The sequence below is a fragment of the Narcine bancroftii genome, chromosome 1 (genome assembly GCF_036971445.1).
Source record: "Narcine bancroftii isolate sNarBan1 chromosome 1, sNarBan1.hap1, whole genome shotgun sequence".
NCBI classification, from domain to species: domain Eukaryota; kingdom Metazoa; phylum Chordata; class Chondrichthyes; order Torpediniformes; family Narcinidae; genus Narcine; species Narcine bancroftii.
The window spans coordinates 114,845,805-114,873,603 of NC_091469.1; the positions used below are offsets into that span (position 1 = coordinate 114,845,805).

At 40.8% G+C, this 27,799-nt stretch overlaps 1 protein-coding gene across 2 annotated transcripts in view; it reads left to right on the top strand.

Moving 5' to 3' along the window:
- Positions 1-27,799, top strand: part of LOC138762909 (xanthine dehydrogenase/oxidase-like) — a 223,412-nt gene that overhangs the window by 129,208 nt on the left and 66,405 nt on the right. For both annotated transcript variants that reach the window (XM_069936426.1, XM_069936420.1), the window contains 5 exons: positions 55-164; positions 3,643-3,747; positions 14,019-14,097; positions 19,127-19,241; positions 23,161-23,241. In XM_069936426.1, coding sequence (XP_069792527.1) covers positions 55-164; positions 3,643-3,747; positions 14,019-14,097; positions 19,127-19,241; positions 23,161-23,241 — 490 coding nt within the window. The remainder of the gene's footprint in view (positions 1-54; positions 165-3,642; positions 3,748-14,018; positions 14,098-19,126; positions 19,242-23,160; positions 23,242-27,799) is intronic.

The window sequence follows — 27,799 nt, forward strand, 5'->3', positions numbered from 1 at the left end:
TGTTAATCTATGAGAGATACTTTCCTTTTAAAAGCTCCTATTTATTTTGGATAGATTTGTCGCTGTGTGCCCACTGAAGATGGTTTGGACATCCAGGCATCAAGCCAGTGGTTGAGTTTGGTTCAACAGGTTGTTGCTGATGCCATTGGAACCCAAGTCAAGAAGTAAGTTTATTTTCTCAGCAAATAAACTCACATTTACTGTTAAACTCACAGATGTCACCCTTCCATATATATATAACCCTGTGTGTCAGTGGTCATGTTAGTCTAATAGAAGTAAAGGATGAAAAAGCATCACGTCTCGTGAGTCTTAATTGTGTGAATGCATACACAAAAGTGGCAATGAGGAACGAAATGCTCCAACTGTGAGAAGGAAAACAACAGAAGAAAGGTAGAAAATGACTACCTAACAACCCCAACAAATTCCCGCCAAAAGATCAAGGTGAAAGCATACCAAGATGGCGGAGGGATAGTTTGGGGAATTCAACAAAGTAGAAGAAAGTTGGGATAATTACGTAGAATGGTTTAACCACTACTGCATACCCCACAATATTGTGGAAGGTTCAGTAAACCGCAAATGTGCCCTCTTTCTCAGTATAAAGGGCAGCAAAACATTCGACCTCCTTAGGACCTTACTGGCCCCAGAAGATCCAGGGGCGAAGATATCAACGAATTACGCTCAGCCGTAAGGAACCATTTAAGCCCCAAACCATGAGTTATGGCAGAAAAGCAATGATTCTATGTAAGGAAACAAGGACCAGAAGAAACAGTAAGTGAACACCTGGCATCATTGTGCAAACTGGTGGAGCACTGTCATTTCTAGCAGTTTCTAAATCAGGCACTGTGAGACAGATTAGTGATGGGGCTGGCAAACCAACAAGCAAGGCAAAAATTATTAGGAATGGATCAAAATGTTACGTTACAGATTGCATAGAGAACTGCCTGCAGCTCTGAAATGGCAGATAAAAACTTGGATGTGGATCATCCAGACCTACTGGTCGGGAAGTCTTCCCGCCAACAATGCTTCCGCTGTCGGAAATACAACCATCGACCAGAAAACTGTTTCTTCAAAAATTCTAAATGCAACCATTGCAAAACAGAAGGACATATCAAAGCTAAATGTCCACTTCTAAAGCAAAGATGGCCTGCAAATAAATAGGCAGCTAAAGAGACAAATAGTCTCTTGTAGAGAGAGAGAGTGAGAGGCAACCTAGCAACAGTGATGATAACAGCCCAATGGCTGACCTTCAAGCTCCTGAAATTTCAGCTCCTGAGATATTACACATCCAAGGAATAAATGGAGGAAACACAGCAATCTTTATACAGCTAAAAATATACGGACACCCCTGAAGATGGAGTTAGACACAGGGGCAGAGGGGTCCCTAATGCCATTACAGATAAAGGAATGCTTCCTACCATGTCTCCAGGTAAAAAAACAACTGAAATAACTCTTAAGATCTGTTACAGGTATTACGAGCCCAGAGGACCCATAACCCCAGCAGCAATAGCTATTCGCCAAGACAAATGGTTACTTAAACAAAAGTTGCTTTTAATTATCTTTAAACATGAAAACAATATCACACTTTAACTTAACTAACCTAACTTAACCCTCTTCTAATTCTAAGTGCACGTATGTGTAATATGTGACCTGCTCTAACAAACCTTTCCCAATTTATCTCCCAAAAACAAATCTATGTACTCTGTCACACAGGCCACAGAATCAAAATGTTTAGAAAATGTTCGGTCCAAGTACAATACGAACAACAACAACCAAAAACACTCTCTTTCTCTACATCATAGATACCCAGGGACCAGCTCTCTTTGGAAGAAAATGGCTTCAACACATTCCCCTAGACTGGCTGGAAATTGGTTCAATACTAAATGTAAACCACACGGACACCTTCCAGCCAGAACTCGACCAAATCCTCAACAACCACGCAGTGGTTTTCCAACAAGAATTGGGGAAAATCAAAGGTGTTCAAGCCAAACTACAATTAAAAGATAATGCAGAACCAAAATTCTTCAAAGCCAGAGCAGTCGCATTTGCTATGAAAGGAAAAACTGAGGCTGATTTAAACAGACTAAAACATGAAGGCATATTAGAAGCAATAAAATACAGTGATTGGACAGCGCCCATCGTATCCGTTTGAAAAGCAAATGGAGAGATTCGCATTTGTGGTGATTACAAAGTGACCATCAATCCATCACTCAAAATACTCGAACACCCAATGCTCAAGGCAGAAGAATTATTCCAAGCACTAAATGAGGGGAGAAAATTCACAAAACTAGATTTGTCAAGCAAATCAACAGATAGAATTGGATAAAAAATCAAGGGAATATGTGACAATAAATACCCATCTGGGACTATTCACCTGTACACACATGCCTTACAGAATTTCAGTAGCACCTGCGATTTTTCAAGCAACAATGGACAAATGACTACATGGACTCTCAGTTGGGTGTAACCTAGATGATATCATCATCACGGGCTGAAACGACAGTGAACACTTACAAAACCTTGAAAAGGTTTTAACCAGACTACAACAGGCTAATATACGATGCGAAAGGACAAATGGGTCTTCATGTGCCACTCAGTAACATACCTTGGGTTTACAATCGACAACGAGGGGGTGCATATGAATCCAGCAGGAACAGAAGCTGTTCACAAGGCCCCATACCCAACCAACAAATCGGAATTACAGTCTTTCCTAGGACTTGTTAATCACAACTGAAAACATATCTCTTATACGTCTCCACTATGCATCCCGCTGAACCAATTTCTCAAGAAAGGTCAAACATGGTATTGGAACACAGAAACCAAAAACACAGTCGATCAACTAAAGGAAATACTAACATCAACAAATTAGGTGCTGATCCTCTAGGACCCTAGTTAAGAAGTTACACTGACCCTGTGTGTCAATAGCTATGTTAGTCTAATAGAAGTAAAGGATGAGAAGACATCACGTTTCCGAGTCTTAATTGTGTGAGTACATACACAACAGTACCCTCTATCAATATTGGAGCCTAATGATTCTGTTGAAGCCCAGAATGAGCTTCTGTATCAAGGTTACTGAAGAGTAGGCAAGCCAAAGAAGAATGATTGGGAGTAGTCAGATAGAGCAGCAGTTTGCAAGACTGGATTTGTCCTGTTTTTGTTGAGGAGGTTATAGCTAAGCAAATTTGCATATTGTTGGGAAAATGCCTCTTGCTATAGGTGTGTAATGACAAATTTACTGGAGGCAAAATGAATTCTAAAACCACAGGATTATGACATTGGAGCCGGGATATCCTAACCTGTGTTGTTTCCAGTCTGACCAGCTATAATCTTGACATCGCATGACTTGCATCAAAATTCGGAAGGCTGAATTTTAAGATAGTGAGGTTTACTCAAGGAAGCAGAAGCAATTCAGTTGAACCATGGAAAGTAAAAGGTGAAAAACGGTGAAAATTCTACCTCTGCAGAATTAAATTGACTTATTTTAAGGTGCTGATGAACTGTTTTATTTGTAATATTTATGTTTTTATTGTGCATTTGAAGTTTTGACGTGTATGACTCTGTTCTCATGGATACTAAACATTTATTCCCACATTAAATCCAACAATTATTTTGGTTAATCGTTTAGGTATATTTTTGTGTTCACAGTATTAATGTCACAACAAAGCGTTTGGGTGGAGCTTATGGAGGTAAAGCTACACGTACCAATTTGGTCGCCTGTTCTGGAGCAGTAGCTGCCACAGTGCTTCGCAGGTAAGATTCAGCTGAAGATAGGGAAAAATATTCTGGGGACTGTCCTATTGCCCAATTTTTTTTTTTTCATGATTTGATATGTGTTGCCTGAAAAGATGATACAACAGATTTACTATGAATTTTCAGATGTGAAATCTACTGCTAGAAGAAAATTGAGTAAAGCAATTCATTTTATCTAATTAATTGGTTTAGATATTTTGCACTTCTTAATGTATTCTCGAAGGATCAGGGCACAAATTTCCCGTAGATAACCAAAACACACATATCACTAATGCTGGTGGCAATGAGATACAGGGGTCAACCCTTCTGTAAAAATAATCGCCTGTGTAGGTTCATTTGCATGTAAACTTAATAATATTCCTGACCTTGGTGTTCCCGTGCTTGCACTTGGCTTCAAATCTGGCTGTACAGCTAGTTCATGTTCCAATTCTGGCATAAGTCATCCAACTGGCCTATATGCCTTGGCACCAGTCATTTAACTGGTCTATGTTCCTTGGCACCAATCATCCAACTGGTTTATGTTCCTCCGCACCAGTCATCCTTTGGTATTTTCAACCCTAAACTCATGAGTGCACAAATGGTAAATTTATGAATATTGAGACTTAGAGTGATTGCTTTAATGTGTCTTTCATTTAATTCCTTTTACTAAAATAGTTTTAAATCATTTTCATCAACATTTAAAAAATTTTTTTGACCTGGATGATACTAATTGACAAAAACAAAGCTTCCATAAATATTCAATTTCAGAAGCTCATTAGACAGTAATAGTTAAACTTCTTTTATTTGAAGTTGCCATGTGCTTGGTGAGTGTGTAGATTGCACATTAGACCATGCTGCAAGGTACAGTGTCGAACTGAGTACAGATTACCAACAAGGTTATGGCAGAGGGAAAGCTGTCCCATTGTATTGTGTGCAATTGAGTGAGCTCTAATATTATGTAGCTACATTTAATGTAGTAATTTATCAAATTCCCGTAACATACTGCATCTAATGCTTCTTACATTTTCAAAATAAAAAAAAAATTAATGAAAGTGTTACGAATATAGTAAATGATAGATATCAAATGGTTCAATATAATTTTCTTCATCAATTGTATTGTATTCAACATAAGTTAAATGGTTTAATCCTAATTATTCAAATAAGTGTTTTAGATGTGCGAAAGAAATAGAGACTTTTTTGCATTCAGTGTGGTCTTGTGAAAAAGTGGAAAGGTTTTGGAATGAACTGAGTTTATTATTAGGGCAAATTATGAAGATAAAGATACCAAAGGATCCAAGAATATTTTTACTTGGAGATATTTATGAAAAGGATATAAAATTTAAATTGGACAAATGCCAAGAAATTTTTTTTAAGTATTGCAATAGCAACTGCAAAGAAATGTAGAGCGATATCATGGAAAGATGTTAAGGAAATGTTACTAAGTAGATCGTATAATGAGATGCAAAATTGTATACCTTTGGAAAAAATTACGTATAGTTTAAGGAATCGAGTTGAAAATTTTTATAGTATTTGGAAACCATATATGTATTTTATGGATAATTTTCCGTTACCTCTTCTACCTTATCCATTCCTCTTCATTAGTAATCTTTAATAACAATTAATGATTGTCTATGGTAGTATTATTGTATATTAAATAATAGGTGTTTCTTTAAACTAATTTGGCAGGGGTATGGGAACCAGAGTGATAGGGAAAAGGGTAGGGAAGATAAAGTAATGGCCAGGAAAAGTAAAATAGGAAAAGTAATGTTGGGAGGAAAAGTAAAAAATCAGATGGTGCAGTGAGTTTTCGGGTCAATGATAATGTTAAGAAAATTACAAAGAAAAATAGTGGGCAGAAAAATCAAAAAGAAAAGGTTACAGAAGTCACTAGATATTAAAAGGACAAAGAGCATAAGGGCACTTCATCTGAATGCCCGCAGTATTAGAAATAAGGTTAGTGAACTTGAGGCGCAAATCGGTACCCATGCCTATGACTTGGTAGCCATCACGGAAACATGGCTACAAGGTGACCCTAAATGGGAACTAAACTTTCAAGGGTATCAGGTGGTGCAAAGAGATAGATAGGATGGTAAGGGAGATGGAGTTGCACTCTTAATCAAAGATGAGCTCCAGGCAGTAGTGAGGAATGATATAAGATCTAAAGAGCATAATGTTGAGTCCATTTGGGTAGAGATAAAGAATAACAAAGGGAAAAAATTATCGGTGGGTGTTATCTATCGCCCACCAAATAGCAATAGTTTAGTGGCACAGGAAATAAATAGAGAGATAAGTGAGGCATGTAATAATGATACGGCAGTAGTCATGGGGGACTTTAACTTCCACATAGATTGGGAAAATCAAGTTGGTCATGGGAGTCTGAAAGAGGACTTCATAGAATGCATCTGCAATAGCTTTCTTGAGCAGCATGTTAAGGAACCCACAAGAGAAAATGCTCTCCTGGATCTCGTGTTGTGCAATGAGATAGGTAGAGTAAATGATGTAATAGTCAGAGACCATCTGGGAAATAGCAATCATAGTATGATTGAATTTCTCATTCAGATGGAAGGGGAAATAGATCTAAAACTAATATATTATGCTTAAACAGGGGTGACTACCATAGGATGAGGGAGGAATTTGGCAGAGTGGACTTGGAGCACAGGCTAATTGATGAAACAGTTGAGGAACAGTGGAAGATTTTCAAAGAAATATTTTGTAATGCTCAACAAAAATATATTCCAGTTAGGAAAAAGGGCAGCAAGGGAGGGAAAAATCAATCGTGGTTAACAAAGGAAATAAAGGAGAGTATAAAATTGAAGGCGCAGGTGTACAAAGCTGCAAAGAGCAGTGGGAAACTGGAAGATTGGGATAACTTTAAGAGACAACAAGGGGTTACAAAGCAGGTAATAAGAAATGGGAAAAAGAATTATGAAAGTAAATTGGCACAAAATATAAAAACAGAAAGCAAAAAATTTTATAAATATATAAAACAGAAGAGGGTGGCCAGAGTTAACATAGGACCCATGGAGGATGAGAAACGAAAACTGGTAGCAAAAAATGAGGAAATGGCCGAGGCATTAAACAAATATTTTGTGTCAGTCTTCACGGTGGAAGACACGTCCAGCATGCCCAAGTGTGGAGTTAAGGATGCGAATGTTGGGGAGGGCCTTGATAAAATAGTTGTTACAAAGGAAGTAGTGATGGAGAAATTAATGGGACTAAAGCCAGACAAATCACCTGGTCCTGATGATATGCATCCAAGGGTTCTGAAAGAAATGGCAGAAGTTATAGTTGATGCATTGGTGGTCATATACCAAAATTCCTTGGATTCTGGGCAAGTCCCGGCAGACTGGAAGACAGCAAATGTCACGCCACTTTTTAAGAAGGGATGTAGGCAGAAGACTGGAAATTATTGGCCAATTAGCTTGACGTCTGTAGTTGGAAAAATGCTTGAAGCCGTCATTAAAGATGAAATAGTGAAACTTTTGGAACGTAAGGGTTCAATCAGGCAGACCCAGCATGGTTTTAGAAAGGGAAGATCTTGTTTGACAAACTTGTTAGGATTCTTTGAGGATATAATGGGTGCGGTGGATAGAGGGGAACAGGTTGATGTTGTATATTTGGATTTCCAGAAAGCGTTTGATAAGGTGCCGCACAAGAGACTTATCAGTAAGTTACAGGAAAGTGGAGTCCGGGGAAGTATATTGGCCTGGATTGAAAATTGGTTGTCTGACAGGAGGCAGAGAGTCGGGATAAATGGGAGTTTTTCAGGTTGGCAGAGAGTGGTAAGTGGGGTGCCGCAGGGGTCAGTGTTAGGCCCACAACTGTTAATCATTTACATTGATGACTTGGAGGAGGGGACAAAATGTGGTGTAGCCAAATTTGCGGATGACACCAAATTGAGTGGAAGAGCAAATTGTAATGAGGATGTGGAAAGTCTGCAGAGGGATATAGTTAAGATGGATAAGTGGGCAAATGTCTGGCAGATGGAGTACAATGTTAGTAAGTGTGAGGTTATCCACTTTGGCAAGAAAAATAAAAGAGCTGAATATTATTTAAAGGGTGAAAAACTACAGCATGCTGTTGTGCAGAGGGACTTGGGAGTGCTTGTGCATGAATCGCTAAAAGTTAGGTTGCAGGTGCAGCAGGTTATTAAGAAGGCAAATGGAATGTTGGTCTTCATCGCTAGAGGAATTGAATTCAGGAGTAGGGAGGTAATGTTGCAACTGTATAAGGTACTGGTGAGACCCCACCTGGAGTACTGTGTCCAGTTCTGGTCTCCATATTTGAGGAAGGATATACTGGCTTTGGAGACGGTCCAGAGGAGGTTTACTAGGTTGATCCCTGGGATGAAGTGGTTGACTTATGATGAAAGATTAAATCATCTAGGATTGTATTCAATCAAGTTCAGAAGAATGAGAGGAGATCTTATAGAAACATATAGGATTATGAAGGGTATGGATAGGATAGATGTAAGAATGTTTTTTGAGCTGGCCGGGGAAACTAAAATGAGAGGTCACAGTCTCAAGATTCGGAGGAGTAGATTTAGGACAGAGATGAGGAAAAATAGTTTTTCCCAGAGGGTAGTGAATGTTTGAAATTCTCTAACCAGGGAAGTGGTTGAGGCTGCCTCATTAAACATATTTAAAATTTGGTTAGATAAATTTTTACATGATAGAGGAATTAGGGGATATGGGGAGAAGGCAGGTAGGTGGAGTTGTCACGATAATGAATATGTATGAGATGTACCGGAAGTCACGTGGTATGAGAGAGAGATAAGAACACAAGCAGGAGAACAAAGGAAACGGGAGAATAAAAGCCACAGAGAAGTTTACCTGATAAACTTGTGTTTAATGTTTTATTAACTTCACATTTCGGGCCACAAATGTGACATTGGCGACGAGGATGAAAGAAGCTTGAAGAAAATTAAAGACTAAACAAGATTACAGAGGATTGCAGACAACTTCAAGGTGATAAGAATTTTCTCTTGACTCAGTACTTTTGGGGCTGGAATATTTCCTCATGGCTGGTGCAGACGGTGACTTTCTAACACATAGTGGAATTGCTCATTTTGACCCGACGGGTGATGCAAGCACTGTAAGTGTGAAGTGGAAAGCATGGCTGGAAGAATTTGAATCCTACGCTGACAGTCGTGGCCTATTTCTAGATACCGGTACAGTTGAACAAAAAGCGCAGAGAAGGGCGTTACTTCTTTTCACTGCAGGACCCTCAGTTCGGGAAACATTTAAGACACTTTTGAATACTGGAAGAAAGGATGATGCATTAAATGCACACTATGTAGTGACACCGAATGCTACATTTCAACGCCATTTGTTTCGGAGAACGAGACAAGAAGATGGCCAGACAATTGCTCAGTACGTGACGAGACTACGCCAGCTAGCTGTTGGATGCAATTACATGCCAGCTGATTTGGACAACCAATTATTGGATCAAGTCGTACAGCACTGCAGATCAGATAAACTCAGAAGACGTCTACTGGAAAGAGGGAGTGAGTTGGAACTCACCGATGCTTTAACCATTGCTGCTGCATTAGAGGCTGTTGAAGGGCAATTTCATACCATAACCCTGAAAGACAACTCAAGCCAGCAAATTAAGAGGCTCTCTCATCGCCATAACCAACCAAGATATACGTTGACACAGGACGTGGAGTGTTATCGATGTGGAAACCGAGGTCACTTTGGAAAAGACCCATATTGCCCGGCCAAAGGCAAAGTTTGCAGAAAGTATGGAGGTAAGGACCACTTTGCAAAGAAGTGCAAAAGCAAGTCCAATGCAGACCAGAAGAGGAAGAGTACAACTTCCAAAGGCAAAGCCTGGGGGAAAGGAAAGTATCCTGGAAAGAAAGATACCATTCGCCAGATAGACGGTGACGATGATGATACCCAGGAGGAACAGAGTTGTTACCAACTTACGTTGAATGAAGTACATCATGAGAAGGTCCCAGTGATCATTGGTGGAGTGACAGTGCAGGTCATTGTAGACTCAGGCAGTGACAGTAATGTGATTGATCGACATTTATGGGAGAAGTTGAAAAGGAAAAAGATCATCTGTACCTCAAAGAAGTGTTCCAAGAAACTGTATCCATACACAGCAACCAAGCCATTGCAGACCATTGGTCTGCAACTGTTGAAGTTGGAGATAAGTACACCGAAGCAGAGTTTATGGTCATAGAAGAGAGGGGAGAACCATTGCTGAGTAGAAGCACAGCGCAAGACCTGGCAATACTTCATATTGGAGCTTGTGTCAATTCAATTCAGTCATATGAGGATATGAAGCAAGAATTCCCCGCAGTCTTCCAAGGAGTAGGAAAGCTGAAAGGTCGACAATTGAAGCTAGCGGTGGATGAAACAGTCAAACCCAAGGCACAACCAATGCGCCGAACTCCGTTTGAACTTCGTGGGAAAGTCGAAGCCAAAATTAAAGAATTGATCGAACAAGACATTATTGAACCGGTGGAACATTCGACACAATGGGTCAGTCCCGTAGTAATTGTGCCCAAACCAAAGGGTGACATAAGACTATGTGTTGACATGAGAATGGCCAATGAAGCTATAATTAGAGAACGACACCCTATACCAACAGTGGAGGAAATACTTCAAGAACTAACTACCACCAAGGTATTCTCAAAAATTGATTTGAAATGGGGCTATCATCAATTAGAGCTGGATCCAGGTTCCCGAGATGTAACTACATTTGTGACTCACTGTGGATTGTATCGTTACAAGAGACTATCATTTGGAATTAATGCAGCTTCGGAGATCTACCAGTATGAAATCCATCGAGTGATTCAAGGCATTCCTGAAGTTGCCAACATTTCTGACGACATCATAGTCCATGCACCAACGAAGGAAGAGCATGACAAACGGTTGAGGCGTGTACTATCTAGACTACAGGAGGCAGACCTTACCGTGAATGGAAACAAGTACCAGTTCGGTGTGTCAGAAATGGACTTCATGGGACACAGACTTACACGGGAAGGACTAAACCCTGCAGAGGCCAAGGTGAAAGCTATTGCAGAGGCACGTGCACCTCAGAACGCAACAGAGGTGAGGAGTTTCCTAGGATTGGTCAATTTATGTGCAAAGTTCATTCCTAATTTCGCTACAGTGGCAGAACCACTAAGGAAACTAACCAGGAAACTAACTAGGAAAGGTGTACCATTTCATTTTGGATCTGAGCAGAAGAAAGCGTTCACAGCGCTGAAGCAAAGCCTGACAGATGCAAAAACTCTTGGATATTACGATCCGGCGGCATCAACCAAAGTCATAGCGGATGCCAGCCCAGTTGGTTTAGGAGCTGTGTTGGTCCAGATGCATGATGGAGGACCAAGAATCATTGCCTATGCCAGCAGATCATTATCAGATGTGGAAAGAAGATACTCTCAGACAGAGAAAGAAGCACTCGGACTTGTATGGGCCTGTGAGAGGTTCTATGCATATTTATACGGCATTGAATTTGAACTCATCACAGATCATAAGCCATTAGAGGTGATCTATGCACCTAGATCCAAACCATGTGCCAGAATAGAGAGATGGGTACTCAGACTACAACCCTACAAATATAAAGTAATCCACATTGCAGGGAAAGCAAACATTGCAGATCCGCTGTCCAGATTGGTGAAGGATGGAGGTCCACAATCCAAGTCAGAATTGGGAACAGAAACAGAGAGCTTTGTACGCTTCGTAGCTATTCAGACGACACCGAAAGCTGTGACTACGAAGGAAGTCGAGAGAGAATCCGAACGTGATCCAGAACTCATGGAAGTAAGAGAATACATACAGAGTGGACAATGGGACAAGTGTACTCACAAGGCTTTTATTCCTATTAGAGACGAACTTTGTTGCATCGGACAGTGTGTATTGAGAGGTTGCAGATTGGTGATTCCGCAAAGATTGAGACCGAAGATCGTATCCTTAGCGCATGAAGGACACCTCGGCATTGTTGGTACCAAGCAAAACCTCAGAACCAAGGTATGGTGGCCAGGTTGTGATAAAGACGCCAAGAAATTTGTTAAAACTTGTCATGGATGTCAAATCACAAGTAAGAGTAATCCGCCAGAACCGATCCGGAGTACGCAACTTCCGACAGGACCATGGATCGACGTGGCTGTTGATTTTCTTGGACCTTTACCGACGGGTGAATCAATTATGGTAGTGATAGATTACTACAGCAGATACTATGAGTACGTGGTGTTGAAGTCCACAACCACTGAAAAAACAATACAAGCATTAGGAGAGATATTTGCAAGATATGGATTACCTGTTACATTGTACTCTGACAATGGTCCACAATTCATTTCAGAGACATTTACGGAATACATGAGGACCACAGGTATCCACCATCATAAAGTAACTCCGAAATGTCCGCAAGCCAATGGAGAAGTAGAGAGACAAAATCAGTCCATTGAAAAACGATTGAGGATTGCACACGCAGAAGGACAAAATTGGCGAGAAGCATTGCTATCTTATGTGGCTGTCTATCGAGCAACGCCTCATGTAACCACTGGAAAAAGTCCTGCAGAAGCATTTTTTGGGAGAAAAATCTGCACAAAAATGCCAGAAATAAAGGAAATCCGAGACGACCAGGAGATGAGGGACAACGATGCTGAAAAGAAAGGTGCAGCAAAGCTGTACACAGATTCGAAACGTGGAGCCAAGTACTCAGACATCATGCCAGGAGATAATGTTCTAGTGAGGCATGAAACTAGTGGTAAGCTAGACACACCTTATTACCATCAACCCTATACTGTTGTATCCAGAAGTGGCAGTATGGTGACAGTCAAGTCTCCGACTGGAGTCCTGTATAAGAGAAATGTATCAGGTGTAAAAAGGTACCAGTCCAGAGATACATCGAGCAAAGAGGTTGAAAGGCCAATACGAGATGCTGAAACTGAGAGACCTGATGATGTTCCAGAGGCAGTTACCAGCACTCCTGATGAAGTGACTAGAGCGCCAGAAACACCCGAAGCCGTGGCGAGCAGTATTTCTGACGCCGAGAGTGAACAACCGAGAAGCTACGACAATATCGCAGGCAGGCCGAAACGAAACCGGAAAGCGCCCAAACGATACAAAGACTTTGTGCCATAGTTTTAATAAGAACTTTGGGACAGTATTTTAATCTTATGTCATACAGTGCATGTATGAGTGCTGTAGGAAGTAAATTTTATGTAGTTGAGTTATAGTATTACCATTAGTTACAATGTTTGTATGTTTCCGAGGGATATTGGTAAGTGAAGGTAAAGTTTATTTCTGATTAAAGGAGGGATGTCATGATAATGAATATGTAGGAGATGTACCGGAAGTCACGTGGTATGAGAGAGAGATAAGAACACAAGCAGGAGAACAAAGGAAACTGGAAAAATAAAGACCCTGAGAAGTTTACCTGATAAAACTTGTGTTTAATGTTTTATTAACTTCACATTTCGGGCCACAAATGTGACAGGAGTTAGGTCATAAATTAGATTAACCATGATCTTATTGAATGGTGGAGCAGGCTCGATGGGCCATTTTTGGCCTACTCCTGTCCCTACTTCCAATGTTCCTATGTTCTTCAATGTTCCTACGTTCTTTCCTTTTCTTACTTTTGGGTGGGACGGGGGATGAGGAGAAAAATAAAAAATATTTTTTTGTATCATTGGCTCTGGATATTTGATTAATGTTTTATTCATTTTTTTCTGTAATGATAAAAACAATTAAATATATATTTTTAAAATCTTAATGGCATTTGGCAAAATTATGTTTTTTCAAGTGTCCCCTTCACATGTCCTGAATTAGATTTAGAAATATTCTGACAGTTAACGTCATGCTCGCTGGTTCATGCTTCACTATTTCCTCTTTTATCTTGAATATCTGTTATAGAACTATCTTTCAATCTGCTGGTACTGTTCTAAAATCAAAGGAATTTTGGAAGAACGACAAAACTCAACTTCCTACCCGTGTAAACACATTTTAATACTGTAGATATTGGTCAACCCGCTGAACTCCTCCAGCTTTTTTTTCTTTTACTTTAGAACTGTAGTGTGCTGGCTTTCATAGTTCAGTGAACTTGTTAACATTTCGGTCTTTTAATCTGCTTAATTTGTCCAATAAGACCCTTCATTGTCTTTAAGAAATTAGGAAATATTTTTGCAGAACCTATCCCTGAGAGCAAAAAGGTGGAGTTGATTTCACAGTTTGGAATATTCTGTGTGGTGTGTTAAGGAAGTTTGCTTCATTAGTCAAGTAGGTTCTCTTAAGTTGTGTTGCATTATGTATGACCACATTTGTTTCTTACAGACCTGTTCGATGCATGATGGATCTGAGTACAAACATGAAAGCAGTTGGAAAACGGCATAGTTATGTTGTCAGATACAAGGTAAGAAAATGTTCCCATTTGTAGAAGGCTTGCCTTTTGTCTGATTTGCTGGCTTTCTGTGAACCAGAAATGCAGACACAAATGGCTGCAGATCCTCCCCTCTCCCCTCTCAGTTTTCATGTCGGGTCTCAACCCAAAATGTTCATGCTGCCGGACATGCTCAGTTCCTCCAGCAGTTTGTTTTTTTTTAATTCAGATTAATCTAATGATCCCCATAAACAATTTAAAAAATAACAATTTTAGATCAACCTCTTTTCAAAATGTTGTCCCAATATTTTGGATTTTTAAAAATTGCTGTTTTGTTGCTTCTGCTCTATATCAACTACATTATGACATTTACAACATCATCCCCTCAAAACAAATCACCAAACTCCAAAACCAGGGAGTTAACACCCCACTGCATAAGTACATCATAAATTTCCTCACCTCAAGTCCATAATCAGTGAAGATTGGTAAGAACTTCTCCTCCAAATCTACATTAGTTCTGGAGCACCACAGGGCTGCGTTCTTAGCCCCCTTGTCTATTCACTTTACACCTACAACTGTGTAGCTCGGTACGACAATAACATCTACAAATTTGCCAACAATACTATGGTAGTGGGGTTTATAAAGAAAAGGGATGAATCAGCATACAGGATGGAGATTGAAAACTTAGCTGAATGGTGCACCAATAACAACCTTGCACTCCATGTCACCAAAACTAAGAAGCTGATTGTTGACCAGGAAAGGAAAGCCAGAGGTCTACCTCCAGTGATTATTGGGGGATCAGAGGTGGAGAGGGTGAGCAAATTTAAATTCTTGGGAGTCACTATCTCGGAGGATCTTTCCTGGACCCAACACACCAATGGCATCGTGAAGAAAGCACATCAGCTCCTCTACTTCCTCAGTAGTTTGCAGAGGTTTGGCATGCATCAGAAACCCTGGCAAATTTCAACAAAGATGCAGTGGAAAGTGTACTGACTGGCTGAATCACGGTCTAATATGGGAATACCAAGAGCCCTGAGTGTAAAGCCCTCCAAAAGGTAGTGGACGCAGCCCAGGACATCACAGGTTAAAAACCTCCCCACTATTGAGTACATCTATTGGGAACGCTGCCATCAGAGAGCAGCAGCAATCATCAAAGACCATACTCTCTGTTCTCACTGCTGCCATCAGGAAAGAGGTATAGGTTCCACAAGACCTGCACCACCAGGTTCAGGAACAGCTGCTACCCTTGCATCAGATTCCTCAACAACAAATGCAATCAGAGATTCATTTAAGGACTCTTACTTGTGCACTTTATTGATTTTCTTTTTGTATTGCACAGTCAATTTGTTTACAGCTCTTTGTTTACGTATTTTACGCTGTGTACAGTTTATTTTTTGCTGTGCCCGCAGGAAAAAGGAATCTCAGGGTTGTATGTGATGTCATGTATGTTCTCTGACAATAAATCTGAAATCTTGTTACATTTGCAATGGAAATACCATCTAATGTCATGGGAAACTTATGCACAACTATGATAGGAATAGTCTGCCTGTCCTGCATTCTGAACATTTTACATTGCATTGAATTGAATATAATTTAATCCATACAAACTCCCGTCAAAGAGCCTTGAATACAGAACAGATGATGGATATGTGAAATAAAAATGGAAAATCCTGATAACCTCAATTTTTATAAGGTAGCATCAGTTGCCTGAGAAACTGTTAACATTTTTTATGTTTCCTTTTGGAACAATTTTGATGAATTAGCCTGAAACATTAGTTCTGTTTTTCCCTCCCTACAAGGGCTGTCTGACCTTCTGACTGTTTCCAGATATTTGTTTTTATTTTCCATTTGCACTTTGTAATTCAGTTGGCTATTCTTTAAAATGTTCCTACGTGCTTATCATCTGCTCCACGATTATGTCATATTTTTGATAAAAATATTTTTTCCTGACTCTTTAAATCTTAAATACTGTATTGTGTATGACGGAAGAGTTTTGCTAGAATCAAATTATTCTTCTTTTGGTTCCTTTGCTGTCATGTACATAATGCACAAAATCTTGCTACTTTTATTTACCTGTAAAGGCACAAAAAGACACCACTAATTTGACACCCCAACCAAGAAGAGAAAAAGAAAGTCCTTTGAGAGACATTGAGTGTCCGTGCATCCCATCACTTTTTCTGATGACACTACCTTATGTGCTCCCATAACCTCCATAGTTGCACAGCCTCCTGTCTTTGCCATCAGTGAACCCAAGCTCCAGCATCCAAGTCACCCTCTTTGGTCACTGGTTCCGAATTAAAGCTGTTAAGGCCCTTCAGGGGCACTGCTGGTCACCAGCACCCTCATAAATCCCAGGTACTGATACCTGGTTCCCACCAGCCAATCTCCTACAGCCTGGTATGCATCCTTCAGCCACCAAGTTTTTCGCTGATCTGCTGCAGTGGCCTCCTACCCTGTAAGATCTTCCCTCAGTCTCCTCCTTTGCAATGGTATGAGTTTCACCTGCTCTGGTACCCTGCATCAGTCAACTGCTCCTCTGGAGCCCACAGCCCTCATGGTCTGAGCTGCCAATCATGGGCATCACCATCTTGGGCATGTAGTTCCGTGGGTTTGCCGATGTTAAAAAGAACATTGTTGTCCCTGTTCTACAGGTTGCTCAAACCTGTATGGGGTGTCGACAGATACTCACAGCCTTCATCCTTGCCATTTTAGTGGATACATTCTGTCATTATCCATCTTGTAAACGAATAGATTTGTTGTCTACTGTACACCAAAACCCTTTGAACAGTGGTGCATCATTCACATACTTTGGTGAATAAACAGGTCATCCAGTCTGACATCTACAAATCTGTTGTAACAAACTATGCTTATAAATACAATGTTTTTAAGGTTCCTTTTATTATCACATAATACCACATTAAAAATGTCTGCCATAAGGCAAGGAAAGAGTCATCTTGAGAACATTGCTGAATGCCCCTACCAATAGGAGAAAGAGAACAAAAAGAGGGTCCTTTCAGAGACACTGCCCATGGATTCATACTTCAGATTCAGATTTCAGATGTATTGTCAGAGTACATACATGATTCTTTTTTTTCCTGCGGGAGCTTCAAAATTACCTCTAATTGGTAGTGCAAAAACAACCTTATACAGTGTAAGATGGGAACAAACAAAGAACTGTAAATATATAGCGAATGTAAACAAATTGACTGTGTAATATAGAAAGAATAAATAAGAAAATCAATAAAATGCACAATATTGTTGTACGGAGCCACACAGTCGTAGGTGAGTAGAGCAGGAAGTTAAGCTCCAGTACTGATAAAGATTGTGGAGGAGAAATTCTACCAATCTTCACTGATTGTGGTCTGGAGGTGAGGAAATTAAGGATCCAATTACACAATAGGCCTTTTCAAACTGCCATGTAAAATGGGGTTAACTGGGCAATTTGAACAATTAGCTACCCAGTTATGTGGCAATTTGAAAGAGTCCAACAGGGTCCGTGACCTACCTCAGAGGTGGACAGGGAACCCAATAAAACAAACCGGTGGTTTGAAAAGGGAAATGGCTGACCAGGTTACTCTGGTGACATCGACGCTTGCATGCATGCTTCACAGGTAAACCCCTGGCTGAGGTGCCGCTTCCACGATCGGAGGGAGAGAGGCCGCTGCTGCAATTGGGGGGGAAGGGAGAGAGGTCACGGTGAGGGGAGGAGGTGGGAAAGAGAGGTCACTGCTGTGGGGAGGTGGGGGGGAGAGAGAGGGGGGGACCATGATGTGCCACTGCTGTGATCGCCGCACTGGTTCACAGTGACAGCTCAATGTGGGAGCAGTGGCTGTTTTCCTTACCCATAATCCTCCATACTGCTGGATCCGCGCTGGGAGAGCGGTTCCAATGGCATGGGGATTATGGATAATGAAGAAGGCCATTGCTCCTGCACTCCCACATTGAGCCATTGCCATGAACCTGAGCAGGATGTCGCAGAAACAACCATACCACCCCCCAATTGTGCGGCAGCGACACGTTGCTGAAGGGGGGAGTGGCAAATGACGGGGGTGGGTGGTGATTGACGGGAGGTGTGTCAATTGTCAGGGGGGGTTGAGATTGTCAGAGGGTTGGCAAGTGACAGGGGTGTGGGACTGACGGGAGGGGGGCTACTGACAGCCAGTGTGGTGGGGGGGAGGCTGACAGCTGATAGTTCCTCTGAGTGTGTGATGTATCACTCACCACATCATCACAGGGATGGGATGCCCCCATAAATCGCCGAGTTGCCAATTTAACAGGTAGGTCCGCCTGCGATTTGAAAGGAGCAACCTGCGCACCTGACCCAGTAATTGCATCTAGTGGTGTGTTAACTCCCAGGCCTTGGAGTTTTCTGATCAGTTTTGAGGGAATGATGGTGTTAAGTGCCGAACTGTAGTTAATAAAGATAATATACAATAGATAATAGTTGCAGGAGTAGGCCATTCAGCCCTTTGAGCCAGTGCCACCTTCCATTGTGATCATGTCTGATAAAGATTCACCTCTCGTGCTTCCACAGCCTCTGCAGCCTCACAGACTTCTGTTCTATTCATCAACCACCCAAGCCCCAGATCCAAACTTCTGACTTGATCAGGAAGCCTTCAATGCCCAAGGCCCTTCAGGAATCCTCCTTACCATAACACCCTCTCGAATCCCGGCTCTGATTCCTTGGTCCCATGAGCTAGTCTCCAGCACCCTGTGCTGGTTGCCTGCCCACAGCCTTTGTGGGTCCCTCAGCTGCTAAACTCCTCTTCTTGTCATCCACAACATGGGTCCTTCAAACGCTGAGACCCTTGTTGGTCTGCTGCCCTTGTCATCGTCTAGTCGGGTCCTTCAGTCGCTGAGCCCCTCGCTGGTCTGCTGCCATTGTCACCGCCTTGTAGGGTATTCTCCCACGCTTCGTCTCAATGGGGGGTGTTCTCTTATTTCAGGGGCCCAGCTACTCCCCTGAGTCCGCAACCCCTCGTGACTGCTACCCAACATAGGTGCTGCCATCTTGGGTGTGCACGAGGCAGGTTTTTTATTGATTTTTATTACTTTATTGTAGGTGGGATTTAATGAGGATGGTACACTAAATGGCATTATTATTACTTACTACTGTGACACTGGAAGCAGCCCAAATGATAATGAAGTTGGGGAGAACTTGGTATTTTCCGATAATGGTAAAGTATGTCATTTAAGAGCTCAGTATCAGCATGTCATTAACATCTAAAGCTTCAGTGATGTAGTTTATCACATTTAATTACTCCTATTGAAAATCTTTTCACTTTCCAGAGTATGCTTTGTTTTTAATGTTTCAATGCTGATGAAAGGTAATTAATTCTCTCTGTCTCCTCACCCCCACAAAAGGTGTTTGCTGAGATTAATGTTTTTAGCTTTTTCTCTCAGAATATTCAATTTTGACGGTATTTTGCTTTTGTTTAACTATTGTTTCCTACTTCTTCAGCCTAGAAACAAATAGGACTTTTTGAGCTGACAAAGCTAATTAATATGTCTTCCAGCTCAGGTGCAATAATAGTTAATGTTATAGTTTTATTACATAACTATATTATTATACAATAGCATGGAAAAAAATTCATGAAGCACTGATGGTTGTTAATATATCTTTGGCAGTAAATAAATTTGCATTATCTTTAGCTGTTAATTTTAGATAGCATGCAACAGAAAACACTACCCTCTTTCTGCTAAACATTCAAATAAATATTTTACTCCAATGTTGGCAGAGCTGAATTATATAAAATAATGAGCATCTGCTAATTTCATTACCAATTATTCCTACCACCTCATAACAACTGAATGCAGGCCAGTGCTGTTATTTGAATTTATGATGTGTGATTGGTGAGCTATTTCTGCTTGTAATATCCTTTAAGGTGACACATTACTGTGTTTTTTTTTTACATGTAATTAATTTGGAACCTGTTGCTGCTATGATTTTTCTCTTCATTTCAACATTTTTTTTTCCACTTAAAATTTCTACCCAACATTTTGAAATCAAAATCCTTCATCTTTATAAGTACAGACTTGAACAAAAATAGTTCAAAAATATAATGGTGTAGATGTTGGAACTCTGAAATAAACAAAAAATGTTGATTAAAAGTGTTCAAAATACCTAGATGGTCAAATAAAATCTGTGGAGACAAAAGCAGGCAGGCACAAATATCTTCAATGACTTTTTCCTCGAGGCTGAAGTACCTACCTGCTAAAAGAAGGCCACCATCACCCTGGTGCCAAAGAAGAATGTAGTGACAGGCAGGGCTGGTGCCAGACTATTTTGCACCCTCGGCAAGGCCAACTTCTTGCATCCCCCCCCCCCCCCAAAAAAATTAGTTTTACCTGCGAATATTCAGAGGGTCACTGCAGGAATTGGAACCATCCACCCAGGGTTTAGTGTTGAACAGGAGCTCCAAGGTTGGGGGGGGTGCGTGGGGACGGCCGGGGACCTTTGAAAAATGGAGGAAAGAATGGAGCAGGGATTGGGAGAGAAGCAGGGGGGTGAGGGGAGCAGAGACGGGGGGGGTGGGAGAAGCGAGGTGGGGGAACAGGGACCGGGGAGTGAGAAATGGGGACAAGGATCGGGAGAAGCAGAGACCGGGGTGGGGTGAGGGGGTGGAAATGGGGACTGAGGAGAGGAAGGGGAGGGAATAGGTACTGTGGAGGGAACAGAGTCTGGAGAGGGGGACTAGGGAGGGGAGAGTGGGTTGGGGGGGTCCGGGGAGGGAGGCGGAAGCAGGAGCCAGGGAGTAGGGGCCAGGGAGGAGCAAGGATGGGGGGGGAGCAGAGCAGAGATCACTGGGGGGTGGGGGGGAGCAGAGACCAGGGAGCTGGGGAGTGAGCGAGGGACAAACTGAGCTTCAGCAACCCAGCACCAATCCAATGTGGCTAGGGGTGAGTGAGATCTTGCACCCCTGACCCCTTCACTCGGGGAGCCACTATCCCGTTGTCCTCCCTGAGCCCCTCACTTACCAGACAGCACCTTTCCCCCCTCAAAAAAAAAATTAAAGCCTTACCAGATTTCTGCGTGTTGGTCGGGGCACTTGAGCTGAGCTTGTCAAGCTCTGACTGCATCCCCCCACCCCCCCGATCTCCGCTTTAGACGGCTGCCTAGTTCACCTAATGGTAGCACCAGACCTGGTGATAGGCCCAAATGACTATCACTGGTGGCTCTGATGTCCACCAGCATGAAGTGCTTCAAGAGGCTGGTCATGGTTCACATTAACTCCAGTCTACAAGACACCTTCGACACACCCAATATGCATTCCACTGTAACAGATCTATGACAGATTCCATCTCCCTGGCCCTACACTCAGCCTTGGAACTATGGACACCTATGTTAGACTACAATTTATCAACTAAAACTCCACCTTCAACACAATAATACCAAACAAATACGTCTCCAAACTCCATTACATTGGACCAAGCACCCCTCCCCCAACTCTTCCATGACTTTCTATCCCACAGGCAGCAATCAATGAGGATTGGTGACAGCACCACTTCCACAATTATCCTCAACACTGGGATCCCACAAAGCTAAGTACTCCTTGTACACCCATGACGGTATGGCTAAACATTGCTCCAACTCCATCCTAAACAAAGACCACCATCGAAAGCGAGATCTCTAACAACAACAAATCAGATAGGTCTAGTGTCTTGGTTCCAGGACAATAACCTGTCCCTCAATGTCATCTTTTCCAAGGAGCTGGTTAAAGACTTCTGGAAAAGTGGTGGAGCTCACTCCCTGGTTCACATTTATGGGAATGAGGTGAAGATTATAGAGAGTTTTAAGTTCCTTGATGTAAACATCTCCACTGAGTTGTGCTGGTTCACTCATATTGATGCAATGACCAAGAAAACACACCAATACCCAAAGGAAGTTCAGAAGACCACCATGTCCCTTAACCGCTTTTACAGGTGCATCATTAAGAGCATCCTCGCTGGATGCATCCCAGTGTCATACAGGAACTGCTCTTCCCAAGACCACAAGAAACTGCAGAGGTTTCTCAGGCCATTAAACGCAACCCCTCCTCTCCATCTACTTTCTGCATAACTCCTACTGCCTTGGAAAGTAGGCCAACATATTCAAAGATTCGTCCCACCTCGGTCACACTTTCTTCACCATTTTTCAGTGGAAAGAAGATTCATGAGTATGAAATTGCACACCACCAGATTCAACTACAGTTTCTTTCCTGCTGTTGCCAGAATCCTAAATGAACTTCAAAGAATAAAATGTACTAAGCTGATTTATCATGTGAAGCAACCTATGGATATTTTTGTGTGTGATCACATCAAGGCCACAAGTTACAATGATAGTGAGAGGGAGCTACCCTTCAGTAATGCTTTCGCTAATCTTATAAAGTCGTATTCAGTCACCACATCTGGATATGTATGTTTAAAGAAAGACGCAGCCAACATTTTTTGTAGACAGCTTTGTTACTTTAACAAAACAGTTAAGTTGGTCAACAGGATACATACTGAGGGCAGATGAGTAATCTGACTGATGTGAATTGATGATGTTTTTGGGCAATAGGATTAAAATCCAAAATAGAAAATGCAAGAAAAATTTAGGAGATTAAATAACATCTGTGGAAAGTGAAACTAATTTCAGGTTTGTGAATTTTCATCAATGCAGTTAACGTGCCAACATGAGTCACAAATCCAAAATGTTAACTTTTCTTTTTTTAATCAAATGCTCCTTGACCCGTTGAGTGTTTTCAAAATGTTCTGTTTTTATTTCAGATTTCCAGCATCTACAGTTTTCTTGGGGGGGGAGGGAGAGAAGGATGGGTTAGGATTAAAATCAGCTCTATGCAAGATTTCCATCCAATATGTAGACATTTAACAAATGCAGCCCTTTGAACTTTTTTTCTGTCAATATTGGTCAATGATCAACCACAAAATAATCTGGTTGTCTTAAGTCATTATAAACTTTAATGCATTTATTCATTTATATTAATTGTTTACAATTTATAGTATTAAAATAGAGATTTTTAAATGGACAAGCAAAAAGTAACATTGTTGTGTTAATGTTAATATGTGGTCATTTTCTTTTGCTTATCGGATTTATGACTGTTTTACTTCTTGCAGCATACAGATGTAAAAATTGGCAGCTGATCCCTGTAGCTTTAAAGACAAACCGTACATCTCACACATGGTGCAGAGCTCCAGGTAAGAGATCTGTGAATACTAACTAGTTGAAAGGAGAAGTTATTGAAGAAAGCTATGAATCATATTAAATATTAGGGACCTTCCACTGAGCAGCAAGCCACGCAAGCTCACAGTTTGCCTTTTTCCTGGAGCAAATGTGGTCCTTTGTATAGCTAGTTTCCAAACAGCCAGCAGAATCCAGCAGAGCACAGAGCCTCTTCAAGCAGAACCTGCCTCTAGGTCCCTGAAAGATACTGAGGTCTTACCCACAACCTCGCCAACCGTCAAATTTCTTTTCAATTTAATGTTTGGCATTTGAATTTAAAAATAATAGAGCATAATTAAAGAGTATTAAAACCATTAAAGATATATTTATATACACACACACACACACACACGGTTTTTTCTTCCTGTTGAAATCAATAAGTCCATTGGATGTGCAACAGAAAATAGGAGTGCATGCTCAAGGAGATTCCTGGGTTGGGGAGGGGGGGGTGGTCAAGTGATGTGTTGGAGTCGGGCAGTGGAAATCTAATTCTTCTGGGAATTAGTTTAAAAAAGTGCTAAATAAGCGAAGTACTTTAAACCAAAACTGTTTAAAAACTGCTCATGAACTACTTTACAATGAACTAAAAATATCATCTAAGAAAGGAAAGAGCATTGTTGGCCAATTGGGAATGCAATGAGAACATCGACAAGAGAAGGAAACAAGGCCTATCATTTTGATGGATCCGAGAATTTGTGTAAGAGCTGCTCCTGGGTGAATCGGGCCACTACAGGGGCCATTAGATGCGCCACAATGCCATCGCAGCTGCTTCTCCGGGGTAATGGTGTCGAAGAAGAAGATGCCAAAATGCACATGCATGTCAAAGAATTCCAAGATGTCGCTGGTACCAGCAGCATTTTTGCTGGCTCCGACAAGTATCAACTTTGAGATAAAAAGACATTTATTTATATGAATCACAGGCCAGCGATGAGGAGGAGGAAGATCAAGAAGAGGAATAAATAAAGCAAGTAAAAGTTTCCAAAGACAAGGGTAAGAAACCTAAAATGTTAAAGGAAGAAGATTGTACAAATGTTGAACTATTAAGAACTGAGAGAGGAGAGCAGGCAAGAAAAATTCAAATAAACAGATGAAGAAATACTTGGCTATTTTACATAAAATGCAAAATAAATTGGATAGTGTGGATGAAAGAGTTAAAACTGTAGAGGCTGGTATGGAGGAGGTACAGGAATGAATGGTGAAAAGGGAAGATGGGACAGATGCAGGAGCTATTGAAAAGAACCAATTTTGGGGAAAATTAGACCAAGTAGAAAACTTTAGTAGAAGAAATAATGTTAAAATTGTTGGCCTTAAAGAAGGTGATGATCCTTGAGGATTTTTTCATTGATGGATTCCAGAGGTCTTGGGACCAGATGAATTTGAAAATATTATTGAAATTGAAAGGGCACATAGAGCTTTGAAACCTTGGCTACCACCAGATCTGAAACCAAGATCTATATTGATGAAATGTCTTTGTTATTAAGATAGAGAGAAAATATTAACACGAGCAGCGCAAGGAGCTAGAGCAATACAAAGTTCACTGGAATTACATGGAATCAAGATATTTTTCTCTCCTGATATAAGTTTGGAATTGCTGAAGAGAAGAAAAGAATTTAATATGCTGAAACACGCCTTATGACAAAAAGTTTACAGATTTGTTCTGCATCAACCTGCCACTTTGAAGATTTTCTTGCAAGGAGGACAAAACAAGTTCTTCACAGATCATGTCCATGCAGAAGAATTTGTGGACACACTGCCATCTAATCAGCAAGAGGGAGTTTGAAAATGGTTTGATTACTAAAGAGTGGGTTTTCAATTTTCTGCAAAAATCAAAGATTAATGGAAAACATCCGAGGGGTGGGGTAGAGGGCGAGGTTAGAGGTGATGTGGACTGACAACAATCGAGTCATGTATGTATTTGTAGCAGATGACGCAACTTCTAAAATGGAGGGGGGTAATGTGTATTAGTTAAACATCATTAATAGGGATTTTTTATTATCCTATTTTTTTTCACTATTATAACTGCTGTAAATGTAAACTGACTATGTATAACCTTTTCTTCTTTTTCTCACCTGGATTGCCGAAGAGGATGTCCCTTAACAGGGTAGATAATAAATATTCAAATTGTCGAGGAGGTGCGAGGAGCGAGGTGAAGGGGAAAGATCAGTAGACATGGATTAAATTAAATATCAATGAGTAACATACAGAGCTCTTTAAGTTTTAATGTTAATGGGATAAATGGAACTGTGAAGAGGAAAAGCAAGCTGACATACATTTTAAAAATGAGAGTAGATATAGCTTTTTTACGAGACTCATTTAATTGAAACAGATTGTCAGAAATTAAAAAGAGATTGGGTAGGGTGTTGAAGTGCCAGTTGATGAAGTAGACAAAGACGATGTGGTCAAACAATAATCATGGCTTTTATTAGCAGAAACTCATGGTACAATAATGGAACAATGGGTGCAGACACAGTTATACCCAAGGGGAGTGTTTTTAAAGGTAGAGATAATGCACAGCCAATGTTAGTACAGCAAGGCTTGCCAGAGGTGAGACAGGCAGCTGGGCAGACATTCACCACAGTCTCCCCCCGGCAAAAGGACAACTGCTAGGTAAAATTTAAGCAAGTAATACATGGATACCATATTTGGCATTGAGAATTCTCTTAACAGCCAAAATATGGCAGTATCTAGCAAAGCAATCAAAATATAATGAGATGTTTTATAAATACTGCAGCCTCTCAGGTTGTTTACAAATTCTAGTTGATTTTCTCAGAGGAACAGGTGCAGGCCTTATAGGCTTTGCAACCTTTGGAACTGATACAGGTCCTGGGTCTGTAATGCGGGAAGGTCTGACTTCTGGACCCGCTCCAGAATCACCAGTGTGAGGCAGTGGAGCCTCAGCATGACCATCTGAATGCTTACTAGGGGTCACAGGTTGGGGGGGGGGGGAGTGAGGGGGTGAGTCCAATCTCTTAGGCTCACTCTGAGTAGGGGTGCAAGGAAGGGGTAAACCAGGCGGGGCCAGATCTCTTAGGGGTACAGTGTCAGTGCTCCCATCTGGGAATTTAACATGAGCATAGTTGGGGTTAGTATGCAGTAACTGAACTGGTTAGACTAGAGGGTCCATTTTACACGTCCGAGCATGGCTCTTCAACAGCATGGTTCCAGGCTCAGATAAACAGGCTGGCCAGTCCGTCACAGTTCCTAGGAAAAGCAAACATACATTCATGAGGTGTTTGATTTGTTGCAGTATACAGTAAAGACTGAATAGAATGTGTCATAGCCTCTTCATTCAATTCAAAAGCAAGAAGAGTGGCAATCTTGATTTAAAAAAAAAGACTTTTGCAGTTAACGTAGTATATATTTTTTTTAAAACCTACTCTCCCTCCCCTCCCCCCAAGACCTTTAAAAAAAAGATAAGAAAAAAGATACAAGAAAGAAGGACTGGAGAATAAATTCTAATATTGGAGGTAACCAAGAAGTGAGGGTTTTCAGATAGTTCATTAGACATACAAACCACATTATGTAAATATGGGTGCCATATTTTCAAAAACAAGTGATATTAATTTCATAAACTATACATAATCTTCTCTAATGGTATACAACTACGAAGTTCTGTGTGCCATCTTTCCAGACCAAAATCTATATCTGACTTCCATGATATTGATATGCATTTCCTAGAAACACCTAAAGCAGTAGTTCTCAACCTTTTTCTTTCTACTCACATACCACTTTAAGTATTCCCTATGCAATAGGTGCTCTGTGATTAGTAAGGGATTGCTTAAGGTGGTGTGTGGGTGGAAAGAAAAAGTTTGGAAACCAACGTTTTAATTGTACCTAATTGACTCATTATGTGCACGATTTCATAACTCCAAAGGAAATGGGCCAATGACAATTTTACTCAAGCAAAATATTTCAGTAACAATTGGATCTAGAGCAGTGATTCTCAACCTTCCCTTCCCACTCACATACTACCTCAAGCAATCCCTTACAGAGCACTGATAGATAATTGTATGTGAGTCGAAAGAAAAAGGTTGAGAACTACTGTGCTAAAGCAATTTGCACATATTAAATTTGATGCATAGTTAATTTTAAATGAGGTCTTATAACCATAATATTACTCAATAAAAATAACATCGGATCTTGTGGGAACTTGACCCCCCATAATTCATTCCAAAAAATTACCTACTTCCAACCAAAAATATCTGACTTTAGGACATTTCCAAGTAGAATGCAAAAATGTTCCGATCTCACGTCCACACCTAAGAAATAAATCTGATATAGCAGAATTTAATCTAATTTTTGTGGGGTTAAATATAATTGCTGTCATGTTATTCTTACATAATTCCATCCAATCTTTCTCATTTATTTGTCGACTTAAATCTACTTCCCACCTTAATCTCGATTTATGCACCCCTATTTTGGGGGATTTCCTTTGAAGTAAATAATACATTACAGAAATAAATTTATTTACATTATTATTACAAATCAGTAATTCCAATTCATTTTGATTAGGTAATGTCAATGTCAGACCTA